The 26,198-nt window shown below is 49.7% G+C and overlaps 1 protein-coding gene across 6 annotated transcripts; it reads right to left on the bottom strand.

Moving 5' to 3' along the window:
- On the bottom strand, nucleotides 1-26,151 carry LOC102389062 (NADH-cytochrome b5 reductase-like). 6 transcript variants are annotated; one of them, XM_006049598.4, is made up of 8 exons: nucleotides 26,030-26,151; nucleotides 23,131-23,236; nucleotides 20,552-20,806; nucleotides 19,485-19,633; nucleotides 16,398-16,485; nucleotides 9,757-9,861; nucleotides 5,725-5,928; nucleotides 1-2,064 (listed from the first exon to the last, which is right to left on the bottom strand). In XM_006049598.4, exons 3-8 carry the CDS (start codon nucleotides 20,744-20,746, stop codon nucleotides 1,861-1,863), a joined length of 945 nt encoding a protein of 314 aa, XP_006049660.3. In that variant the 5' UTR covers nucleotides 20,747-20,806; nucleotides 23,131-23,236; nucleotides 26,030-26,151; the 3' UTR covers nucleotides 1-1,860. The 6 variants fall into 6 exon arrangements, with proteins under 6 accessions (XP_006049660.3, XP_006049661.3, XP_006049658.3 ...); XM_006049599.4 differs by having other exon boundaries at nucleotides 26,034-26,136; XM_006049596.4 differs by lacking the exon at nucleotides 23,131-23,236 and having other exon boundaries at nucleotides 26,030-26,138.
- Nucleotides 26,152-26,198: the final 47 nt, after the last annotated feature.

Below are 26,198 nucleotides of genomic sequence, written 5' to 3'. Positions count from 1 at the left end.
GACTTTTCAGAACCTTTATTATGATCACATGTTACATGCACATAATTGCTGGCAAAGGCCACAGGCTGTATCCCCCACATCTATTTGACCATGGAATGCTGTCTGTGAAACTGGGTTTGAAACATTTGGGACCACCCCCCGATGGCCTGTCCTTATTTATTGAACATGGCACAGCACGGAGTTTTGTTGCAACTTTTTGGGCAGTGCAGGAAAACTCTATTTCACAAATGAAAATGACTCCAAGCACCAAGATATAAATGGGATAAAAACAGAACTGCTCTGGTTGGAGGGGGTCCTGGGGATTCCACCCAGCTGCCATTCCTTCACGGCTGCCATGCCAGGAACTATGCTATCCTAAAGAGTCTAGTCTAAAAAATCACTGGTACAGAATCTGTGGACAGGGCTGACATTATAAATCTGGCTTCTGACACTGGCCCTGCCGTGAACTGTTTTATATTGGGCAGATCACATGGCCTCTCTGGGCCCTGGTTTCTGCATTGATACAATGAGTCTGATAGATGAGATACTTTGTGGAGTCCTGAGCTTTAACCTCTGATATGATGAGGACTGGGCTTCTGAGGTGGTGCTAGTGGTAAAGAATTTGCCTGCCAATGTAGGTGGCATGGGTGGGTTCAAGCCCTGGGTCAGGAAGATCCCCTGGAGGAGGGTATGGCAACCCATTCTACTATTCTTGCCCAGAGAATTCCAGGGATAGAGGAGCCTGGTGGGCAAAGAGTCAGACAAGACTGAAGTGACTTAGCAAGCACACACTCATGTGATGAGGACTGTGATTTTATGACTGCAAAATTCTAACTCTACGATTTTATGGTACTTTGATTCCGAGATTCCATGGCTGAATATTCCAGTTCTGGGACTGCCTGTAGGCAGCCGGAGCTGGTGCAGCAGACAGGAGCACAGGCTGCAAAAAAGCAGAACTCATTAACTGCAGTGTGCTGCCCAGGAGCACTGGGTTCCCTGGGGAGGGCATTCCCTGTGCAGGATGGAGCCGGTGGCGTGTGGAGGGGTGGGAACAGCAGCAGCTCAATGGGCAGAGCAGGGAGAGGGACCCAGGTCTCCCGACTCCTGCTCTATCTTTAGATCTCCATAGCAACCGTCACCAGGGTGCTGAGCTGCAGGCGCGGGCTGAGCTGGCTGCCTGAGCTGGCTGCCTGCAGGAGGGAGGGGCATTAGCTTCCTTCCGTACCTCTTTTGCCAGGGAAAGGACTCTGGGCTGGGCTCTTGAGCCAGGAAAGGGAGACTGAGAGGGAAGCCCTTTGTAGCAGGAAAGGCCTGGGGCCAAAAGAAAGGTAGACTAGGGCCCCACCTTGCTCTGAGATGTGGTCAGGTCAAAGAAGCCTCGACCTTCATTGTTTCAGGCTCACAGCACTAGAGGCCCAGACAGCAAGTTCTTCCTCCAGCCTCCCCTGCGGTCAATCCCTAAACAGTTGGTGAGCACCTCCTCTGAGACGGCCCGGAGGCCACAAGAGATACACAGACTCCAGGGAAAGCAGGCTTTGGCTGAAGAATCAGGAAAGCCCCTCCCAGTCCTCCTCCTGCCAATTCCTACTCAGCCAGGACCTGGCTCCTTCCAGGAAGTCCTCCCTGACTGCCCACTGTATACTTTCCTGTTCAGGACTCCTACAGCCCCATCCTCTATCCTCCCAGCAGGATGCCTGTCGGAGCGTCAGTGACCTCATGGGATGGATGAGAAATGGAGGTCTGCAGAGGCAAAGATATTTGTCCCAGGTCACCTGGAGCACCAACAGCAGTCTCCCATTCATGTCTTCGGATTCCAGACTGTGCTCCTTCCTGCTTCCCAGTGCTGGGCCCCAGGCCTGAGCTTTAGAAGCGAGGCCCGGCCTAGAAGAGGAAGTAGGAGTCCTCGGCCAGGCCTGCGTGCAGCAAGTACCCAGTCATGTCCTTGGTAAACTCAGCTGATCCACAGACAAGGGCGAATGGTTTTCTCCGACAGGAGCCGACCAGCTCTTCAAGCAGGTTCCGGTCCAGGCGGCCAAAGTAGGTCCTGTCCCGGTAACTCCAGGGAAGCTGCTCCAGGGAGTTCTCCTGGGTGGATGAGAGACAGTGGGGGTGACTCCTGGGCATCCTCAGAGTTTACACAGTCAGCTCCTCTCTGCCAAATGAGGAACCTGAGCCAGAGGGGATGGGGGGAAGCAAGCTTCACTCAGCCCCACCACAGGCCAGGTACTTCCTTCCACAGGGACTCAGGTCACCCTCACAGAAGCCTGTGGGCCAGTAGGCACAGGTGAGGCACAGGGAGGAGGAGGGATGTCCCTGGGACACACGATGAAGTGGGGCAGCGGTGGGATCAGACCGTGGGTCCCATCATTTCCACGGCCTCCAAGGGGCTGCTGTCCCTGACACTCTGGGGGGAATGTTTTCTCACCGTGACTGCGGGTCTCCCAGCATCTTTACAAGGTTATTTATCACCATCACTCTCAGAGCATAACTTTTGTGCATTTAAGTTTTCAATTCGCTTGTTGAGTTAAGCAATGTCTACTGAGTGGACTCGATGGACATGAGTTTGAGCAAGCTCTGGGGGTTGGTGATGGACAGGGAAGCCTGGGGTGCTGCAGTCCATGGGGTCACAAAGAGTCAGACACGACTGAGCAACTGAATTCACTGACTGAGTGGACTGTGCCCGGCCCTGTGCTAGGCAATGGGGACAGAACAGCTGCTCCAGGCAGACAGGGGTCCTGGCCTCATCTGGCTGTGTATCAGTGATCCCAGGCTGCCTTAACCAAGAGAGGGGTTTATTTCTCTCACATGGGAAGGCTAGAGAAGTATTCTGGGGGTGTATGAGGCCCCAGGCTCTTTCTCGTTCTGCTCCTCTAGCCTTAGCTTGTGACTTTCATCCCCAAGGTTATAAAAGAAAATCTTCACTACCAGCTGACTTGGAAAAATTTCTTTTAAGTAAACATTTTCTTGAAGTATAACATATGTATACATATGTCATATATTGTATATGTATTGACAGTTTGGAGAATTTTGACAAAAGAGAAGAAGCCATGTAACCAGCATCCAAAACAGATAAAACCCCAGCAGAATAGGGCTGTCACCTCTGCAGATGCTATTGAGGTGAACCTCTCATTCCTAGAGCCAAGCTGTGAGACAGGATGGAGAGAGCGCTGTTGGGGTTGGAATGCAAGCTTTGCCACCAATTTCTGGTGAGTGACCATGACCTCTCTGAGCTACCATGATGAGTGATGAGCGCGGGGTGATTGAGAAACCCTGAAAGAGGCTCCATGAGAGCAGGCCTAGAATCCCAGGCACACTCAGAGCCCATCAGACCCCAAGGGCCTCTGAGGACAGTGCTGTGCTGCTCACAGCGGATCCTCTCTGAGGATCTGCATCTTCTCGTGTGCCCTTTGTGCTCTGACCTGCCCAATGGGTCCCCTCAAGGGCAGGAACCAGCAGGGCCCACTGGCCTTGCCCCTCCTTCCCCCTACCCAATCCCCCCTTCCTCCCTGACCAGTTCATGCAGTGCGGCTCACCCTGACTGTACACCAAGAGATGCATGGGGTCTGGCTGCTGCTCAAGTCGGGAGGGGGACCCTCAACAATGAGGATGCAGTGGGGTGGGTGAAGGAGAGCCTGGGCCGTGACAGCAGAAACACCTACACCAGCCGGGAGGCTCAGGGAAGCTCCCAGGATGGAATTACACCTCTGCAGAGAGATGTGATGGATGAGTGGGTGTTAGCTTAAGAAGTGGGAAAAAGTGCTCCCTGTGGGGGAACAGCATGAGCAAAGGCAGAAAAGCATGGAGCACTCGCGACCACAGGCAGACCAGTGACGCCAAATGCAGCGTGCAGTGGATGGAGGAGGGCCAGGGTGCGAGGCTGCAGAGGGCTGGCACACAGTCCTGAGAGCCGTGGGGAGCCAGGGAAGGGCAGGAAGCAGGGCAGCGATGTGGTCAGAGCTGACCTTCCAGAGACAGTATGAAGGACAAACAGGCAAGAAGTGGCCTGAACAGGGAGACCCTTGACGATGCTGTCACTATGGCCCAGGCAGCAACTGGAGTGGAGGGAGCACGGACAGGGAGGAGGTGCCTCTCACTCCATCCTCCCCCACCTGCCCTTGCTATTGACAGCCAGCCCACTCGCCTGCCCAACCCCAGGGCACCGGCATCATCAAAACCCTGGCCCAAGGTAGGAGGTCCCGTATTGCTGGTGAACTTTAACTCTGCCCTCAAGCCCAGGCTCAAATGCCATCTGCTCTGTGAAGCCCTCTCTGCTTGCTGCCAGCACCCTGAACACACTCCACAGCACCTATCCCTGTGCTGTTTTATACCAGCAAGCAATAAAACCACGGCCTCTCCACCAACTTGCTGTGTTACCTTGGGCAAGGTTCTTAACCTCTCTGTGCCTCAGTTTTCACTTTCATTAAAAGGCCACGATGGCAGTACAAGCCTCCAAAGATTTTGGTGGGGGCTATATGAGTTAATACACATAGAGTGCTTATAACAGTGCCAGGCAGAGAAAGTGCTCGATGAAGGGAAGCCCTTGTCAGCCGTCTCTGTGTCTGCCTCCACATATACATGTGAGCCCCTGGAGGCCAGGAACAGGGCATCTTCATTTTTAAGCAGGACTGGCCCTTCCCTCACCTCTTTCCCCTTGGCTGTCCACTAGCCCTTTGCTCCATCTCTGACCATGGGCATTGCTGTTGCTGCTCACGCTCACCAAGCATGACATCCTGGGTCATCAGGCCACTGAGCATTCCTCCTGATAGACAGGCCTGTGGACTCTGGCTCCTGGGGACCTCAGGATCTCTGGTTTCCTGACAGCCTCCCACCCACAATGTCAAGGATCACGGAAGTCTTTAGGGACACTCTAAAGCTGCCTCCAGAGTTAACTGATAAGAAGGGTGCTCCAAAGTACAGGGCAACGAGGCTGACCCTGAGCAAGAGAACGGAGGGGAGACACCAGCAGGGGACCCCAACCCAGGGTGTGTGGGAAACAGAAACGAAGCTACAGATTAGCGGAAGGCACACGAACAAAGACAGCTGAAGGCCTAGCTTGAGGTAAGAGGCAAGACAGCCCCCACCCCCATGCCGTGGCCCTGAAGGGAGGGCCCAGAGGGGTGCCTTGAATGAACGGCAGGACAGGGAACCAAAGGGAAGAGGGCTCAGGAAGCAAAGCCATTTCTAGCTAGAGTGGCTGGGGCTTGCACGGAAAAGGGATGTGGCAAAGACCCTAACAAATGCCATGAACTCGGATCCAGTTTACTCCACCAGCTGTTCACAGGGTGAGTGCCTCCTCCGTGCCTGGCACTGGGTGGAGCACTGAGAGACTGGTAACCTAGAAATATGTCCCTGCCTCAATCAGCTATGACAGCCAGAGGATGTCTGTGCCTGGCCCACTGCTTCCATCACCAGGCCCCTTGCCCACACAACGCAGGATGCTGGAGGGTGGATGGCAGGCAGCAAAGCATGCTGGGTGAGAGCTGGTGCTCTGGAAGCAGACAGCCTTGGGCTCAGATCCTGGCCTCACCCCGTCTGGCAGCGTGACACAAGCTGGTGCCTTCACCTCTGAGCGTCAGCTTCCTCAGCTGCATGACGAACATGATAACACAGGCGCACGCTGTGGGTGCCACCAGTGGCGAGAATGATTATTATGGCACGGGTGAGAGAGCCCACAGCGGGCCCTCGGGAGGGGTGCAAGGGGGCAGCAGAGTCTCCATCGGGGCGGAAGTCATCCCCTGGGCTCACCTGGCTGAGGACAAAGAAGGTGCGGACATTCCAGAAACGGGTCTGCTCCTGGAGGAAGGTTTTCAGGTAGATGCCCTCAAAGGTCTTGAAGCAGCCGACCAGGGTGATGAAGGTCTCGTCCTCTGCATTGTCTGTGATGCTCTGGAGGATGGGCACCATGGGGGCCAGGCCGGTGCCAGCAGCCAGCATGAGGAGCTCCCCGTACTGGGGAACAAGACGGTACATGACAGGGCTGGGTTGGGAAGGGGTCTTACCCCACCTACCAACTATGGGGCCTTTTCCTGGGCGTGCTTGAACTGGACGGTACTGTCCTTCCGGGGTGTCCTGCCCATCTGAGTTTCCCTCTCTACCCCCTCCAGGGAACCCTCCGTGCCTGTGAGCTACAGCTTGTGAGGCCTATGGAACAGAAATGGAATCCGGAGGCTGCAAGGAAAAGCAGTGGTGCAGCCATCCTACAAATGGCTGGCTGCCTTCTAAAGCATCCCCAAGGGACTCTGCTTACACACTTCTGCTGATAGGCAGCCCACTGGATCAATCTTAAAGGAAATCAACTCTGAATACTCATTGGAAGGACGGATGCTGAAGCTCTAATCCTTCAGCCACCTGATGCGAAGAGCTGACTCATTGGAAAAGACCCTGATGCTGGGAAAGATTAAAGGCAGAAGGAGAAGAGGGTGACAAAGGATGAGATGGTTGGATGGCATCACTGATTCAATGGACATGAATTTTGGCAAACTCTGGGAGATGGTGAGGCTCAGGGAAGCCTGGCTGCAGTCCGTGGGGTCGCAAAAAGTCAGACACGACTTGGCGACTGAGCAACAAGCCCACTACTTCCCAAGAAGTCTACTGTATTACAAGCTGACTCCCCTTGCCAGGGAGGGCTTCTCATCTCAATGACCTGAAACTTGCTGCAACCAAAGCTTTGCCCACCACTCCTATCCCAGCCCAGCCCTCTGGGCTGCTTCCTCTGCCCCAGGGCCACCTTGCAGAGATCTGAGGGCCCTGGCTTGGACCCTGAGCCTGCTCTTCTCTAGACTAAATGAGATACTATACCTCAGTGCCTGGCACAGTGCTGGCCCAGAGAGCCAGGCAATAAAAGTGAGCTCCCAAGGGGCCCCTGTTCCATCAACTCCCCATCTCCAAACCTGTTTCCTGGCTCTAGGTCTCTTTAAGATCAGTGCTGTGCAGGTTAGTGCCTGACCCGCACGGTGAGGTGTTCACCTCTATGCTTTGTAGGTCTCTGTGAGTGCAGTCCGAGTTTCCTCTAGCTTTAGCGACAGGCACCGCACACCACACTACTGCATGGAATGCTTCTTGGATTACCTGGAGCCATGCAGATCTCAGGGTAAACCCTCAGCCCTATGATCTGGGCAAGTTCTTTCACTTCTCAGAGGCTTGGTTTTTTTCACTGGTTTAAAAAAAAAAAATAGACCTCTGCAGAAGAGCACCTATCTCAGAACTGGCATGAGGATTAAAGAGATGACAAGGGCCTGGTACAGAGCCTGGGACCCAATGCGGTTAGATTCCTGCCCCTCACTGAGCCCTACTGCTGGCCCGCCATGCTGGCCTGTGCTCCGATTCCCCCAGCCTCCAGTCACGGAGGCTGCCGTGTGTCACCTCCTTCTCCCCTCACTGCTCAGGCTCTTCTCTGGGGAGCCTCCCCTGAGCCACGGGCAGGTGTTCCCACAGCCTTCTGCACACCCTCCTCACCCTGTGTTGTTATCATCAATCTGTGCACCCGTCTCCCATCAGACTGGGAGCGTCTGGAGGACAGGGCTCATCTGACCCATCTCCGGGCCTCCAGGGTCCAGCACTGACCTGGCCCTGGGTGAATCCCTATGAATCTCTGGAACAAATCCGAGACAGATGTTAACATGCCCGTCTCAGGGCTGACGTGAGCCACCTGCCATGAAGCTGGCTGCAGAGTGGCAAGACTGGCCTGCACCCTGGCACCCGCACAGGAGCAGAGCGAAGTCTCAACCACAGTCTCAGCGGCCAAACGTTGGTGCGTGAGACGCCATGTCCTTTCCTTCACAGCCAGGCCCTGTGCCCTCCCAGATAGCAAGTGTGGGGCTTTCCCGAGGGGTCTGTGGATGCCAAGACTGTTATGTCTGGGAAGATGGCCTGCAGGTATTCTTTATTTCTTCTTTTAGCTTCTTTATATCTGCAGATTTTGGGGGGTAATGAACAGATACTACATTTGCAATAAGGAGAATACCAGTAAAAGCTATTTTTAAATTACACAAAAAGAATGGACACACAGACATAGCAAACAAACCCGTGGGGACTTCCCTGGGGGTCCAGTGGTTAAGAGTCTGCACTTCAAATGCAGGGACGCAAGTTTGATCCCTGGTGGGGGAACTGGGATCCGCATGCCACGTGGCATGGCCAAAAAGGAAAACAAACTTATGGTTACCAAGGAGGAAAAGAGACAAGGGATGAAGTAGGAGTTTGGAATTAACATATACACTGCCACATATAAAGGAGAAGGCAATGGCAACCCACTCCAGTACTCTTGCCTGGAAAATCCCATGGACGGAGGAGCCTGGTAGGCTGCAGTCCATGGGGTCGCACAGAGTCGGACACTGAAGCGATGTAGCAGCAGCCATATATAAACTAGATAACCAACAGCGACCTACTGTATAGCACAGGAAACTACACTTAATATTTTGTAATAACCTATAAGGGAAAAGAATCTGAAAAAGAATGTGTGTGTGTGTGTGTGTGTGTGTATAACTGAATCACTCTGCTGTATACCTGAAGCTATCACAACATTGTAAATCAATTATACTTCAATTAAAAATAAAAGAAGAGAGAGGAAGAATGATTCATTCTCTTCCATTTGTTTTGCTTTGTTTTCCTCATTATAAAGGTAATAGGTACTCATTGTGGGTAATTTGGAAAATATAATGAAGAAAATAAAAATCACCCATAATTCCACCACTCAGAGCTGCTAACATTTTATTGCTTTTTTTAAAAAAAATACTTTTTCTGTATAATCTAACTTAAGTTTCCTAGCTTGTCGTGTATTCAGTATTTTACTTAGTATTGGTCATGACCTTACAGCATAAGCATCAACATCATTTATAAACATAATTTTAAAATCCAGGATAGTAGTCTATCAAGTATCTGTAACCCAGTGTACCTAATTGCTCTGTTGTTGGATGTTCAGCTGTCTCCAATTTCTCACTATTATAAATACGCTGCAATGAACCTGTGCACGAGGCAGCATTTGGATTCTTGCCATAGGACAGACTTCAGAAGTGGAAGCACTGGGTCAAGGATGTGAAGATTCCTAAGACTCCCAGTGGTGGTTTAGTTGTTCAGTCGAGTCCACCTCTTTGCAACCCCATGGACTGTGGCCCACCAGGCTCTTTTGTCCATGGGACTTCCCAGGCAGGAATACTGGAGTGGTTTGCCGTTTCCTTCTCCAAGGGATCTTCCCGATCCAAGGATCGAACCCAGGTCTCCTGCATTGCAGGTGGTCTCTTGTATTGCAGGCAGATTCTTTGCAAACTAAGACACAAGGAAGTCCCAAGTCCCCAGCACACACTGTCAAACTGTTTTCTTATATGCACCAATTGATGAGAAACGACTGCTTTTTCCTAGGAATGTCAGGGGAGGACTTGAACATGCCATGAAGATGAGGGGAAGAACCCTTGGCCTGGGAGGCAGGGGACTTCCCAGCAGCAAGTCACAAGGTGTACTTAGGGAGTGGTCTCCATAGTCTTGTAAACGGCCCGTGAAACTGGAAAGAGATCTGAGAGTCAGCTGGCGTACGGGCCCTACATGCCAAACTTAGTCTGAATTTTTCCAAGCAATGTTCAGGCATGGATGGTTCTGGGACATGGGCAGTTTTGTCTCTTAGTACCTATCCCATCTCCTCCCATGTCCAACCCCAAGTATACTCTTGGCATTAGGTCTGGGCTCAAGAAGAATGGCACAGCGAGATTATACGGCTTGAAACACGAGAACCGCAGTCCTGGAGGCTAAGCTGCAGGGGTCTCCTGAGGACACAGTGTGGGCACTGACCTGGTTTGGTTTATAGAAGAAGCCTCCAAAGGGTCCTCTCCAGAAAGCTGTGTCTCCTGCTTTCCAGGACTTGACATACCGGGACATCAGCCCAGTCTGGTAGCACTGGAAGCAAACAAAGGGAGACCTCAGTGGACGGGCACACACTGCCAATAAAACCACAGCAGCCGTGCCGCCAATACACGCCACGGCAGCCTCGCCGCCAATACACACCACGGCAGCCTCAAGCTCAGTACTTTACACGTGTTGTCTCATTTAATCCTTCTAATCATCCATGAAGTTAGTACTGTCAGCCCCCGTTTTCAGATGAGGCCCAGAACCTTACACAGAAGGTAAATGGTAAGACCAGGATGAGAATCTGTATGACTATCGGCCTTAACTACAGAGGTCTTAAACCAAATAACCAGGGGCCACACAGGTAACACAACTGAGTGAAGAATCAGGGAAGAGACAATTAATGGCACCTAACAGTCTCAGCATCAGGCAGACAAGGGTGAGTGGTGGGGACTAAGGTAAATTGGTGAGCGAATACTCTTTCTAAAGGAAGAAGCCACTTTGCAAATTCCAGTACACAGTCCACAGGGCCAGTGAGGCCAGATCTTCTGACTTTCTACGAGGGGCAGGAAATCCATATTTTTAAGAAAATTTTCCCATTCTTGAAATGTTAGCAATTAATTCAAAATTTTAAAACACTATACAGGCCAAAATGAAATATATTTGGAGGCTAGAGGCAGTCTGTGAGCCACTCACTTGCAATCTCTGCATATCCCTACACTGTCTCCTGGCTGGAGGAAAAAATGAAGGTTGTGGAGGGGATTCCTCTGCGGGAGAAGGGCAGTATGCACTTGCTGGGTGCCCACCCACTCTGTGCTGGGCACTATGCTGGGGCTGCAGGGAAGACAGCTGGACCTTAAGCTCCATGAAAGCAGCCAGTGCCTGAATCATGGAAAGGACTTTAACATTTGAATGAACAAATCAGTAACCCAGATCAGGCCCTCCTAAGTTTAAGGAGCTCACAGTCTAAGAAGGACCTAAGTCTCAGACATACACAAGGTAGAGACTACCTAATGCCTGAGGAGGTGCAGTCACTTCCAGTGGAGCGGGACTGAGGAGAGCTTCCTGGAGAAGGAAGCAGTGGGGCTGGACCTTGAAGACTGGGTAGGATCAGACTCACTGGAGATGGGAGCAGATGGGCACAGAGAATTCTGGGCATCAGGTGTGATATGCTCAGGGGTAGGACAGCCCAGGTCATGTTCTAGGAACAGCAAGTGGACATGATAGAGTAGGGGTCAGCGGGGAGCACTGGGAGAGAGGACTGGAAGAGTGTTTGGAGAAATTATAACCAGGCCTGAAGGAGAGACTGGGCTTTGGTCACCAGACTTGCTTTTAAGTACTCGCAGCCACTTCTGGTACCACCGCTGCCTTCCTTGGGCACCAAATGCATAAAGCAAAGAACGTCCTTGGCTGACCTGGAAGAGGTCTGGGGAGGAGGCTACAATTTTTCTAACTTGCTGAAAGATACATTTCAGCCTATCCCTTGTTTTGTGCCCCGGTCCTAGGGAGGCACAGCCCCAGGGGTGGCCTTAGAAGCCCTATGGCACAGAGAGAACTCAAGGAGAAAGGAAGGATTTTTCTGGGCTTCTGGCACTCACACAGAGCCTGGCACAGGGTAAACTCTCAAAACACATTTGTTAAACAGAACTGACACTGGACTTGTTCTTCCATTTGGGATCATATTACCCAAGGGGCCTTGGGACAATATCATCTCTCTGAGCTTTAGTTTCTTCATCTGCAAAGTGGGGAGAATATGATCTACTCTGCAGGGTGGTTACAAGGTTGAAATGAGGTAATTAAAGAGCTAGAGGCAGTACCTGGAGCCCAGAAGGTGCCTGAGAAATGGGAGTTCCCCCTTCCTGTCTACAAGGGAGCGTAAACCTTAGAAAACCCGCCTGCCTTCCCAATTTGCCAAGACATTTCCAGTTCTTCCCAGCCAGCGGCTTAGGGATAATTAAGCATCTCTCTGAAGAGAGGCTTTCCGGTAAACGAAGGAGAAAATCAGCCTTGCAGCTGGGAGTGATCCAGCTGCCCTGAAGTACTGTCTCTAGGCTTATCCTTTCAATAGAAACACACCCAGACAAGCAGCCTGGGGAAGTGGGCCATTTGGAGAGGATTTGTGGAATCTCCCAGACAAACAGTTGCGTGGAGAAGGGATCCCATCCAAGCTTATGTTTGAGGGAATAAATACTCGAGCTCTGAAGGCAGGCGGGGAAGGCGGGAGCCATAGATGGTGCTGGGGACTTGGAATCAGGAGGCCAGGGCTTACCCACCACTTGCACTTCTTACTACCTGGGGAGCCTCAGGCTTTCCTGGGGTCTCAGTTTACTTGTCAATGAAAGAGGGATAATTTCTGTCCTATAAGGGAGACAAAGGATGTGAACACCTATCTTTAGGATTCTGTTTGGGAAAAGATCTAGAGCTATGTATTAGGCCGACTCATGTGAAACTGCTGGTTCCATAAGTCAAAAACGTTAGCGTGTCAGCAATTTCATATCAGATTAGATCAGATCAGTCGCTCAGTCGTGTCCGACTCTTTGCGACCCCATGAATCACAGCACGCCAGGCCTCCCTGTCCATCACCAACTCCTGGAGTTCACTGAGACTCACATCCATCGAGTCAGTGATGCCATCCAGCCATCTCATCCTCTGTCATCCCCTTCTCCTCCTGCCCCCAATCCCTCCCAGCATCAGAGTCTTTTCCAGTGAGTCAACTCTTCGCATCAGGTGGCCAAAGTACTGGAGTTTCAGCTTGAGCATCATTCCTTCCAAAGAAATCCCAGGGCTGATCTCCTTCAGAATGGACTGGTTGGATCTCCTTGCAGTCCAAGGGACTCTCAAGAGTCTTCTCCAACACCACAGTTCAAAAGCATCAATTCTTCGGTGCTCAGCCTTCTTCACGGTCCAATTCTCACATCCATACATGACCACAGGAAAAACCATAGCCTTGACTAGACGAATCTCTGTTGGTAAAGTAATGTCTCTGCTTTTGAATATGCTATCTAGGTTGGTCATAACTTTCCTTCCAAGGAGTAAGCGTCTTTTAATTTCATGGCTGCAGTCACCATCTGTAGTGATTTTGGAGCCCAGAAAAATAAAGTCTGACACTGTTTCCACCGTTTCCCCATCTATTTCCCATGAAGTGATGGGACAGGATGCCATGATCTTCGTTTTCTGAATGTTGAGCTTTAAGCCAACTTTTTCACTCTCCACTTTCACTTTCATCAAGAGGCTTTTGAGTTCCTCTTCACTTTCTGCCATAAGGGTGGTGTCATCTGCATATCTGAGGTTATTGATATTTCTCCCGGCAATCTTGATTCCAGTTTGTGTTTCTTCCAGTCCAGCGTTTCTCATGATGTACTCTGCATATAAGTTAAATAAACAGGGTGACAATATACAGCCTTGATGTACTCCTTTTCCTATTTGGAACCAGTCTGTTGTTCCATGTCCAGTTCTAACTGTTGCTTCCTGACCTGCATATAGGTTTCTCAAGAGGCAGGTCAGGTGGTCTGGTATTCCCATCTCTTTCAGAATTTTCCACAGTTTATTGTGATCCACACAGTCAAAGGCTTTGGCATAGTCAATAAAGCAGAAATAGATGTTTTTCTGGAATTCTCTTGCTTTTTCCATGATCCAGCGGATGTTGGCAATTTGATCTCTGGTTCCTCTGCCTTTTCTAAAACCTTGAACATCAGGAAGTTCACGGTTCACATATTGCTGAAGCCTAGCTTGGAGAACCTTGAGCGTTACTTGACTAGCATGTGAGATGAGTGCAATTGTGAGGTAGTTTGAGCATTCTTTGGCATTGCCTTTCTTTGGGATTGGAATGAAAACTGACCTTTTCCAGTCCTGTGGCCACTGCTGAGTTTTCCAAATTTGCTGGCATATTGAGTAAAGCACTTTCACAGCATCATCTTTCAGGATTTGGAATAGCTCAACTGGAATTCTATCACCTCCACTAGCTTTGTTCGTAGTGATGCTTTCTAAGGCCCACTTGACTTCACATTCCAGGATGTCGGCTCTAGGTCAGTGATCACACCATCGTGATTATCTGGGTTGTGAAGATCTTTTTTGTACAGTTCTTCTGTGTATTCTTGCCATCTCTTCTTAATTATCTTCTGCTTCTGTTAGGTCCATACCATTCTGTCCTTTATCGAGCCCATCTTTGCATGAAATGTTCCCTTGGTATCTCTGATTTTCTTGAAGAGATCTCTAGTCTTTCCCATTCTGTTTTTTTCCTCTATTTCTTTGCATTGATCGCTGAAGAAGGCTTTCTCATCTCTTCTTGTATTCTTCGGAACTCTGCATTCAGATGTTTATATCTTTCCTTTTCTCCTTTGCTTTTCGCTTCTCTTCTTTTCACAGCTATTTGTAAGGCCTCCCCAGACAGCCATTTTGCTTTTTTGCATTTCTTTTCCATGGGGATGGTCTTGATCCCTGTCTCCTGTACAGTGTCACGAACCTCATTCCATAGCTCATCAGGCACTCTATCTATCAGATCTAGGCCCTTAAATCTATTTCTCACTTCCACTGTATAATCATAAGGGATTTGATTTAGGTCATACCTGAATGGTCTAGTGGTTTTCCCTACTTTCTTCGATTTAAGTCTGAATTTGGCAATAAGGAGTTCATGGTCTGAGCCACAGTCAGCTCCTGGTCTTGTTTTTGTTGACTGTATAGAGCTTCTCCATCTTTGGCTGCAAAGAATACAATCAATCTGATTTTGGTGTTGACCATCTGGTGATGTCCATGTATAGAGTCTTCTCTTGTGTTGTTGGAAGAGGGTGTTTGTTATGATCAGTGCATTTTCTTGGCAAAACTCTATTAGTCTTTGCCCTGCTTCATTCCGTATTCCAAGGCCAAATTTGCCTGTTACTCCAGGTGTTTCTTGACTTCCTACTTCTGCATTCCAGTCCCCTATAATGAACAGGACATCTTTTTTGGGTGTTAGTTCTAAAAGGTCTTGTAGGTCTTCATAGAACTGTTCAACTTCAGCTTCTTCAGCGTTACTGGTTGGGGCATAGACTTGGATTACTGTGATATTGAATGGTTTGCCTTGGAAACGAACAGAGATCATTCTGTCATTTTTGAGATTGCATCCAAGTACGGCATTTCAGACTCGTTTGTTGACCAGGATGGCTACTCCATTTCTTCTGAGGGATTCCTGCCCGCAGTAGTAGATATAATGGTCATCTGAGTTAAATTCACCCATCCCAGTCCATTTCAGTTCACTGATTCCTAGAATGTCGACATTCACTCTTGCCATCTCTTGTTTGACCACTTCCAATTTGCCTTGATTCATGGACCTGACATTCCAGGTTCCTATGCAATATTGCTCTTTACAGCATCGGACCTTGCTTCTATCACCAGTCACATCCACAGCTGGGTATTGTTTTTGCTTTGGCTCCATCCCTTCATTCTTTCTGGAGTTATTTCTCCACTGATCTCCAGTAGCATATTGGGCACCTACTGACCTGGGGAGTTTCTCTTTCAGTATCCTACCATTTTGCCTTTTCATACTGTTCATGGGGTTCTCAAGGCAAGAATACTGAAGTGGTTTGCCATTCCCTTCTCCAGTGGACCACATTCTGTCAGATCACTCCACCATGACCTGCCCATGACTTCTTATACATTTATTGCCTACTCGTTGGGTCTCTGGGGCATTTTGCATCCAGCCCATTTTGTTCATCTCATCTCTACCAACTGCCCAGCCCACCTTGGCTGCCCCTACAAGCACGTCTCCCTCCACCACTCAGACTGAGTATAGATCCCACCAGACCCTGCTCTATTTCACCTCTCCCCGCCTTTGGTTATCCAGCCCTGGAACGCCACCTCTAATCTGTACTCCTTCTTCAAGACCCAACTCAAATGCCCGGGCCCTTGCCAACTCCTTCTATAAGGTAATTTCAGTTAGCTTGGTCCCCAAGGTACTCCATGTCCCGTCTTTTGCCTGCATACCCACTCTGTTCCAAGACAAATGACTGGAAGTTCCCCAAATCATGCCCCCTTGGCTGCTGTATATACACACTGCTCAGCACTCAGAGCTTCCTTCCCACTCCTGAGCTTAACACAGAGCTCACACACACAGCTTCCTCGAGGAAGCGCAGCCCGCTTTCCCTGCGGCCCCAGGTGCCCTGAGCTGGGCTGGGGCCTGCTGCATATACCACCTTGCAGTGTCCCAATCTGGCCCCATCTGAGGGTGGGCACTGGGTCTGACTCCCCCTGGATGCCTGTGCCCAGCATACAGAAGGAGCCCATGACTTTGTTCCCCTTTCCCTGGCTCAGTGCTCACGCTCCATCAGTAGTAAGAAGGTGAGGAGGAAGAGCTTTACTTTTCTCAGTCCAAGCCTTTTGTCCATAAAATCTATCAGGAACATGCCCTCTGTTGGTGATGCAGCAGCCCCTTTTCCCTAGGAAAGGAGATGAGAAAAGGCCACCCTCATTGTCCTTGCTCTTCCCTCCAGCCAGCCTCCTCCCATGTGAATCCTGGCTTTTCCCACGTCAAAGGGAAGTGCCCAGCCCCGACCAAGTTGGCAAATGGAGGTCTAGTCCTTGGCTCTTAAGAGCAACCGTGTGAGTTGACTTACCTTGATTAAAACTTCAAAGTATCCTTCTGCATTGGCGGGGCTGATGGGCGTATAGGCTCTCTGAATTTCTAAGTCATCTACTGTCCCTCTGAGAAAGAGATGCACTTGGTCAGGCAGTCAGCCAGTCACTCAACAAATCCTTAGAGTACCTAACCTGTGCCAGGCTGGTGAAAGTGAAGCTAGGGGCCCAGTCATCCCAGCAGTCCTCACTGAGGGGCAGGCATGGTGGAGCAGAAGACAAGTGTACTGGGCTCCCCCACGACTGCGTGCTGGCTGTGAGACCCTGGGCAGGTCACTTAAACCTTCAGTTGCTCCTTCTGTAAAGTGGGGACAATCACCCATGCTCCTGCTATGTGGTTCCATTGGGATTACAGATGGAAAGGTGCTTCAAAAAGCACACTGATGATGGGAGCTGTTTTAGGACATCACTGAGGTTTTTCCTGACCTCTCCCCGACCATAGCATGATCAAGATAAAAACAGCTATGTTTAACAAGTGTTTAACATTTAGCAAATACTACCACATGCCAGGAGCATTGGAATTAGAAAGGATCCTCAAAGGTACCCTCATCCAAAGTTTGACCTGATGCATGAATCCACTCCAATATTATCAACAAGGGGGCCAGAAGGATAATCAAGCAGACATGTTGTATTAAATGCCTATGATGCACCAAGTATATTACAGGCAGTACCTCATTTATTGCAAACAATAACCAAAATGAAGAAACCAAGGCTTAGAGAAGGGATGTCACCTGCCTGAGGTCACACAGCTAGAATCAACTGTAGCTCCGTCTGCCTCAGAGGCAGGTTCCTTACCACTACTCCTCAGAGCTTCCCAGGAACACCCAAGCTCCCCTTTCTTGAACCCTACCATGTACAAAATTTTCTCCTCCAAGGTATGCAAAGATTAAAAAAGCTCATCCTAATGTATCAAAAGTTGGGCAGAAACATTCAACAAATGCTTACAGAACAAGGAACATATGGTCTGGCTCAGATGCAAAGGGCACTGTGACATTTGCTATGACAGAGGTAAGTCACAGGCACTCTCATCTGGGGAGCCTCAGAAGGCCTCCCTGAGCTGGGTGTTAAAGGATGAGCCAGCCACTAACACATGAAAATGGGGACAGGAAGTAAAGGGAAGAACCTAGGCAAAAGCCTGTGCTGTGCTGTGCTGTGCTGTGCTTAGGCACTCAGGCGTATCCAACTCTTTGACACCCCATGGACGGTAGCCTGCCAGGCTCCTCTGTCCATGGGGATTCTCCAGGCAAGAATATGAGAGTGGGTTGCCATGCCCTCCTCCAGGGGCAAAAGCTTAGAGGTAGGTTAATGTAGGGCAAGCCAGGAACTGGTAAGAGGGGCAAGCATGGGGGTGGGCAGCAGAGAACTTGGTGGGAAAGGGAGCTGGGGCTGTGGGTTGGCATGTTGCTGGGGAGGTGCTGTGGAGCACCAGAAGGGGTCTGAATGAGGAGGGACATGGGTATCCTGAGAGTGACAGAGACAGTGGAGAGGGACCAGACAAGAAGCAGGCAGTTCTGGCATCCTTGACTTATGGATGGAGGGTTTCTTGGGCTCTGACCTGTCCTGTGGCTCCTAAAGGAACAGTGACTTTTAAGGACTGGCCAGCCAGGCCACAGGCCAGAATGAGCTGTATACAAACACCAGGGGTCCGTGTGAGGCAAGTGACCAGAGTGTGATGAGTAATAAGCTCTCTCCTGGTTTCCTTTCTGGCTACACCTTCTGTCTCCTTTGCTGGCTTTACCTCCTCTTGCCAACGCTGTAAATGGTGGAGTTGCCAGGGTTCAGTCCTAACTCCTTCCTTTTTTCCATGTCCCACATGCTCCCAAATGCCATCCAGATATAACGATATACCTGGATGCTTCCCAGATCCACGCCTGCAGCTCAGATCTCTCTGCTGAGCGTCAGGCCTAGAGAGCTGACTGCCTGCTAGATGCCTCCACCTGGAGGTCCCAAAGAGTCTTGTCTCTGGGTAGGTGGAGGTGGGGATCGAGGTGGGATGAGAGGACAAAATTAAGCTGGGAGGAAGAAGGAAGTGCAGAGGAGTGAAGGGTGTAATTCAGGAGACAGGCTGTCTGGGCTTGAATCCTTATTAGCTGTGTGATACTGGGCAAGTCTCTTATTTTCAATGTCAGTCTCCTTTCTATCAACTGGTGCTAATTGCATGAGGTTAACGCACAAGCTCTGGAGCCACACTGTTTGCTTTCGAACCCTAGCTCCAACATCTGCCAACTGTGTGATCTTGGGGAAGTTATTAAACCTCTCTGACTTCAGTTTCCCCTCTGGTATGATAACGGTGCCTACCACAAAGGATTTTGTGAACAATAAATAAGCTCATACATATGAGCATAAACTGTATGAAAAAAGTGTTTGTTGTTATTATTTATCATGAAAATACATTATCTAGGCCAATTCCAAGAGCCCTCTAAGTCATGTATCAGTGTTTACTCTGAAGATGACAAATGGAGGCTTTAGGAAGGTTAAGCAAGTTGCCCTGGGCCACACTGCTAACAAATGGCAGAGTAGGGCTGCAAAGCCTGGGTCCTCTCACTACCTGAGTGTACCATAGGATGGGGTCCTCCCATCACCTGAGTGTACTGTAGGATGAGGTGCTCCCACTACCTAAGTGTACTGTAGGATGGGGTCCTCCCATCACCTGAGTATACCATAGGATTAGGTGCTCCCACTACCTGAGTATACCATAGGATGAGGTCCTCCCACCACCTGAGTGTACCATGGGATGAGGTCCTCCCACTACCTGTGTGTACCATAGGATGAGGTGCTCCCGCCACCTGAGTGTACTGTAGGATGAGGTGCTCCCACTACCTGAGTATACCATAGGATGAGGTCCTCCCACCACCTGAGTGTACCATAGGATGAGGTCCTCCCACTACCTAAGTGTACTGTAGGATGAGGTCCTCCCACTACCTGAGTGTACCATGGGATGAGGTCCTCCCGCTACCTGTGTGTACCGTAGGATGAGGTGCTCCCACCACCTGAGTGTACCATAGGATGAGGTGCTCCCACCACCTGAGCGTACCGTAGGATGAGGTCCTCCCACTACCTGAGTGTACCGTAGAATGAGGTGCTGGCCAGGCCGCAGGCCAAGCTGGCTGTTCCCGGGTAGTGAAAACCGGACAAGGTAGGTGTCCTTGGTGAGCCTGTCCACAGCACTGATCAGGAAGGCCAGGAAGGTCTCTGGGCTCAGCTTGGAAGGGCAGCTCTGCAACAGGAAAAGATTCACCAGCTAGAATCTGAAACTCAAGAGACAGGCAAGCCTCCATGAGCATCCTCCCTGCAAGGAGAGGCTACCGTGGTTGACAAGTTTTCTGTATAATCGTGCAGTCCCACCTTCCTTCCCTTTCAGGCTCTAAGGCTAGAGCACTTTACGTCAAGGGCACCCTGCTCTGAAGCCTGGCACGGTTCCTCTCAGCCCCAGGATAAAGCACAAGGTCCTTAGTTGGACACTCTAGTGCCTGTGGATGGGTCCTGAGTCTCATTTTACCTCCCAAGCATCCAGTGTCAGACCTTTCTGTGTTCCCCACAAGAACACCTTGTGGATTCCAACCTGTAAGTCTTTATTTGCTCAAGCTGTGTCCTCCATCCAGAACACTCATTTCCAATGTACGGAAAACCCACCTATCCTTGAAACCTGATAAAACCCAGTATGCAGATTTAGAAACTGATGGGACCTTAAAGATGACCTAATCCAATACCCTTATTTTACATGTGGGGAAACTGAGGCTCAAGTGGTAGTGACTTGTTTGTATAAAGTCACCACCATGAGCAGGGGTTCAAATTCATGTCTTCTAAGTCTCAGCCCATTGCCCTTAATATTCCATCCACCCCGCAGACCTCTTCCAGGAAGTCTTCTCTGACTGCCCCAACTCACAGATCCTGTTCCCCTGAAAATGCACCCACCCAATTCATTCCTGGGACCTTCCCTCACTATACCACCCCATCCCCCACTCACCAACTCAAGGCCAGGCTTTGAACCTGGGTCAGTCTGCTTCATCAGGCCCACTCTTTTCTCTCTGCTGCAGAGTCAGAGGAAGCTCCCTTGAGCAGGTACACCATACAGGGCTGAGGTCAGGAAGATGCCGACACCCGGCCCTCGTGTCTGAGGAGCACCTCCCCTTACCTGTGTCTCTTCCCTACTCAGCAGGCTCCTGTCCTTGCTGGCTCGGGCAGCCTCCCACCTTGCCAGCTCTCGCTGGTAGACGTCGAACACACAGGGCGAGCAGCCACTGCCGCAGCACTGCGAGGGCAAAGGCTCCACCGGGCGAAGCTGCAGCCAGGCTTCCTCTTCGTCATCTTCCTCCCCCTGGCCCATCATCCGTGGGGCTTGATCAGATACTCTTCCCAGAGCAGGCCCAGGCCCTGCTCCCTTGCCAGCCTGGAGGAGGGAACACGTGTGGTTACTCTCTGGGCACCTCTGTTCCACTGGTTCTCCCTGAGGCCGGCAGGTGCCAAGCTCCGTGTGAGCACAAGGATGAATCAGTCCTGGGGTCTGCTGTCTGCGGGGAGGGAGGCAGACAGGCACAATAATCCCAACAGGCAACCACAATCCCAACAGGCAACCACAGTTTCTTGACCTCTTCCCACGCTCTGAGTGCTGGATCAAGATTACAAAGAAAATCTCGCAACATTGTTCATCAGCTATACTCCAACATAAAAGCAAAAGTTAAAAAAAGATTACATAGAAAATTTCACTGAACTTTTAAAATATTTTAAATGATGAAGTAAAACATTTATGTACAATTTAATAATTGTTATAAAAGAGCCATTTTGTAACCACCACTCACTCAAGTAAAAAGAACCTTGCTGGCATCCCAGAAGTCATGCATTTGTGTCCTTTCTGATCACACCTCTGTCCCCCATAACCACTATCGGTTCCCTTGCTTTTCTATACTTGTGCCACCTTTGTTTGCAATTCTATCCACAATTTATCAGATTTGCTTAGTTTTTACCTTTATATGAACAGCTTCTCAGGTGGCTCAGTGGTAAAGAATCTGCCTGCCAAGCAGGAGACTCGGGTTGAATCCCTGCATCAAGAAGAAAAAGAAATGGCAACCCACTCCAGTATTCTTGCCTGGAGAATCCCAGGGACAGAGGAGCCTGGTGGGCTACAGTCCATGGGGTCACAAAAAAGTCAGTCATGACTTAGCAACTAAACCATAACAACAGTATCGTATGAAATGTATTCTTCTGTGCCTAGATTCCTTCACTCAGTATTGTTGGCGAGTCATCTAACAAATTGCTGCATTTTATTTAATCTTTACAACAAGGCCAGTCCTGGAGGTGCCATTTTATGGATGGGCAAACTGGAGTCTGAAGAGGTTTAATAACTTACCCAGGGTCACACACGAGTGTGCTAAGTCGCTTCAGTCATGTCCAACTCTTTGTAACCCTATGGACTGTAGCCCGCCAGGCTCCTCTGTCCATGGGATTCTCCAGGCAAGAATACTGGAATGGGTTGCTGTGCCCTCCTCCAGGGGATCATCCTGACCCAGGGATCGAACCTGCATCTCTTGCGCCCTCTGCATTGGCAGGCAGGTTCTTTACCACTAGCGCCACCTGGGAAGCCCTACCCGTGTCACAAATTCCCATAAATGATGGCACTGGGACTTGAACTCTGCTCTGCCTGGTCTCAGAACATATTGTTCTTCAATAACAGGAAAACAGGAGAAGGAGGTCATGATGGTCCAGGTGAGAGCTGATCTGGACCAGGACAGTTTCAGAGAAGATGAGAGGAGAGGGGACAATTAGGGAAATCCTGAAGCAGGAATTAACAGAACACAGAGACTGACGGATGTGAGGTGAGCAGGTGAGGGGGAGAGAAGGCTGAAGGGACATCCAGGTGTGTGGCTTGGATCCTTGGGTGGATAGTGGGTCCAAAAGGAGTTGAGTTTTAGAGGAAAGAGGAAGGGAGGGAAATGGTAAGTTCACTGAGAGGTACGCTGAATGCCTGTGGGGCACCCAAGGGCAAAATCTAGCTCCATTTGGATTAAGCAGGTCTAGGAACCTGAATCTAGAGATGGAGCTCCAGGCAATGGACAGCAAGGAGGGGATGGGCTGGTAAGAGAGCAGGCTGGAGCCTCTGCGGAGGCCTGCCTGGCTTCCTGCAGCACTCGTAGCACTTGGTCCAGCCCTGGTCATGGTAGGTGCTCAATAAATGCTCTTCCAGTGAATGAATCTCCACCCTATAGCATTTCACACTGTTCAGAAATTATAAGTTTACATGTCTTTCTCTTCTGAGACTGTGAACTGCTTGAGGGCAGAGACCTGCTTTTTATTCATTTATGAAGCGGCACAATGTATATTTTAAAATATGCATGTTATATGAAAGGAAGAAAGGAAGGAAAGGAACTTGGTTTCAGGGCCATTAGGTAAATTTTGAAAGACAGACCAGGGAGGAAAATTTAAATGTTTATGATTTATTTTGAGATATTTCTGTGAGGGCAGTTTGGGATTTATCAAGGTTTTCTGTATTTATATGTGGAACTCAACAGTTCATATAGAAATAGAGCTGTCGTCTCACTTGCAAGGAAACTATTCATTTAAAATCCCACGGGCAAATCAAAGTAAAGGGGGGGTCTTCTCCCCCTCTTGTCTGAGAACAGAACTTAGGGGAAATCTGATGTCACAGAACATTACTTAAAATGCAATTACGACTAAAAGCTCCAGTTTTTGCTATCCTCCCATTCATTCGACACTTACTGGGCAGGGGCTGCTGAATGAGGTGCTGGGACAGAGATGAGTGACACTCGTCTATGTCCTGGAGGAGCTCCTAGCCTGGAGGAGTCAGACACTAAACAGATAATACCTGGGAAAAGAACAGAGGTCACTTACTGGGCCAGTCTGTCCCAAGCACTTTGCACTGTCTCACTCTGCTCCCGGCAGCCATAGGTAAGGAGGCTATGCCTTCCTTATTTCACAATGGAGAAAACTGCGGCCAGGAAGCCAGAAGTGGCAAGGTTAGTGCATATACCTGGTCTCTTAAGACTCCAGGATACTCTTTCTCCCTAGATTTCATGCCTCTGTAGGGCAGAGGAGTGTCTTCATTTCCAATTCCCAGTGGGCTGGGCTGGCACACCCACCTTGCCAAACTGCCATTGAATTTTATGGGCCCCCTGGAGCCTCCCTAGGGCAGTAGCTTCATGGGTGCATAAAATGCTAGAATCAAGGTGTGGGCCAAGTCTGTGGAAAAGCGAGGAGCAAACCACTAAGCCTGCAGGAGGACATGGAAATCCTGTTTCTTGGTTACCAATCACTTCCCAGGAGTCTTAACGTTTATGATCTTTCCCATTTTTTCCGCTTCCCACATCCATTTACACTAGAGTTTTCTATGGGCCCAAACGATGTGCTTCCAGTTTCCCCCAACACTATCCATCAGCACACCTGCCACCAGCTCTGACCACACCTGTCCCCTGCTTCACGACCTTCAACAGCCCCCCACTGCCTACTACATGCAATCCAGCCTTCCTGCCTGGTGCCCAACATTCTTCCTGGTCAGAACTTGCCCCAATTCTCTTACCACTTACTATCATCGATTTTAGAAGGGCAGTTCCTGTGTGTGCCACAAATCTCTCTTATAAAGGAAAGGTTTCTCTTTAGAGGAAAGAAAACCTTCTACTGCTGGTTCAGTGATTTCAGGAAGGTTCAGCAGGCTAAGACCCTCTTGAGGGCAAGTGTGGTGTCTTATTCTTTCTGCATTCTACCACCAAGCACAAGCCTGGCAGACGGAAGGCTCAGGCAAGTGGTGAGTGCTCAGTTCACCAAGATCTTGGAGCCAGGCATACAGCTTGGGGCTGGGATACAGCAGGGGTTAATAAAACATGGGCTCTACCTTCACAGAGCTTCCAGACAAGAATGGTGCCACATCAGTTCAACCCATTCTTCTTACATGTTATGTACCAGGTTTGTATTAAAAGTGAATGAGAGCTGGTTTCCTCTATATGCTGATTTCTTACTCCCAAGAGGTTTGGGAGAAATAAAGTGAGCTAAGTTAACAGAAGGAGCTCTATTAACTATAAACTCCTGTACAGTGTGAGAGTTATTTATCTATCTTTGCCTTAAATTTGCTTTCTAGATTTTACTAATCCCATTTTCCCTGCTATTTTGGAAGTGAGTAGAGAAGTTGGCCATGTCAGTTATGAATTTTAAAGATCAGTTTCACATCTCCTCTCAGCCTCTACTTTTGGAGTCTAAGAAGCCAGACCTTGACACATGCTGCTTCTGCCTGGATGACTCTCCACACCCTCAGACCCTGCTTCAAGGTCACCTCCTCTCAGAGCCACCCCCTTACCACACCCTTCTCATTTTCTAGCACGGCTGTCTTGGACCAGTTTCCTGGAGGTCAATTTTTCCTCAGACTGGGGTGGGAAAGGGGATGGTTTCAGGATGATTTGAGCACATTAGATTTATTGCGCTCTTTATTTCTATTTTGTGGCAATCAGGATATTCCGCCTTTACTTTAGGGTTAGGGTTTATGTTCCTATGAGAATCTAATGCCAGCTGCTGAACTGACAGCAGGCAGAGCTCAGGCAGTGATGCAAGTTCATGGGGAGTGACTATCCTGGGGGTTGAGGACCCCTGCGTTAGCAGGTACCCTATTTGCTTATTCATTACATTAGTATGTATTGAGTCCTTAAATGTATATTTACTATGTGCTCAGCACTGATCTAGAGGCAGACTTTACAACAATGAAGAAACAAAAACTCTTGCATTCATGGAGCTCCTTGCAGTCATGGAGCTTACATTCCAGTGGGAATGTCATTAAGATCAAAATGAAAAATAGGCTATGTTCAGTGTTAAATACTAAAGAGGCAAACAACTGGGGGAAAGGGATATAAGTGTGTGTGTTGCAATTGCTATTTGGTTTACTTGCTTTCTGTCTGTATCTCCCACTTAAACTGTAAGCTCTACATCGCACATCCATTTTATTCACCAGTGTAAACCCGCTACTGAACAGTGCCTGACACACAGTAGGCATTTGATAAATACCTACTGAGCAAGGAGCAAGGTACCCCTCTGCCGCTCTGGCCCCGCTCCTAGGAGGCGAAAAGGGACATTTTGAGGAAAGAGGAAATTAACTCATTTTGGGCGCTGGGGAGGAGCCATGCAGTGTGCGAGGTCAGAGCGGCCCCAGCGTGGTGCAAAGGCCACGCTCAGGCTCCACGTCAGAAGTGGTGGAGAGGGAAGGAAACTTAGGGGATACCCACCACGTTCTGTGCGCTGCGCAACTGAGCTAGTTTAGGCATTTCCATCCCTATTTTGAGGCTTCCAAGTTGGCGGAGTGGTAAAGAATCCCCCTGCCAATGCAGGAGGCAGATCCCTCGGTCAGGAAGATCCCCAGGCGGAGGGAAGCAACCCACTCCAGCATTCTTGCCTGGAAAATTACATGGACAGAGGAACCTGGCCAGCTACAGTCCATGGGGTCGCAAAGAGTTAGACTCGACTGAGCACACAGACACATCCCTATTTTTACACCGAGTGACTTTAAGGCTCAGAAGAAGTACTCTGTCCAAGCTCCAATTGCTCGCAAGGCTGTCATGAATTCAAGTTTTAAGTCCCGAAGCTCTCCTAGCTCGTTACAACTCTCACCACAACCACTCACCTACCCTCCTGCGCTTTCCCTCAGGTAAAGATCTTGCAGGTTTCACTCCCACCCGGGGGAGGTGGGCAGGGTTCCACCTGTGAAAAAATGTGGACAGCCTGCGGGGTGGGGCAAGGCAAGAGTTACCTGGCGGTGATTGGTTAAAGGATCTGCCACTCGTATAAACAGC

This window comes from Bubalus bubalis, chromosome 6 (genome assembly GCF_019923935.1).
Source record: "Bubalus bubalis isolate 160015118507 breed Murrah chromosome 6, NDDB_SH_1, whole genome shotgun sequence".
Lineage (NCBI taxonomy): Eukaryota > Metazoa > Chordata > Mammalia > Artiodactyla > Bovidae > Bubalus > Bubalus bubalis.
Note: the sequence above shows the minus strand (reverse complement) of the source record. Positions and strands in the feature narration are given on the sequence as shown.

Excerpts from the sequence above, each read along its gene's own strand:
- LOC102389062 (XM_006049598.4), bottom strand. The coding sequence starts at position 20,746 with ATGATGGGCCAGGGGGAGGAAGATGACGAAGAGGAAGCCTGGCTGCAG. Across the intron at positions 19,634-20,551 it reads TGAGTAGGGAAGAGACACAG|AGCTGCCCTTCCAAGCTGAG; the intron begins GTAAGGGGAGGT and ends TTCCTGTTGCAG. Across the intron at positions 5,929-9,756 it reads TCTTCTATAAACCAAACCAG|TACGGGGAGCTCCTCATGCT; the intron begins GTCAGTGCCCAC and ends CTTGTTCCCCAG.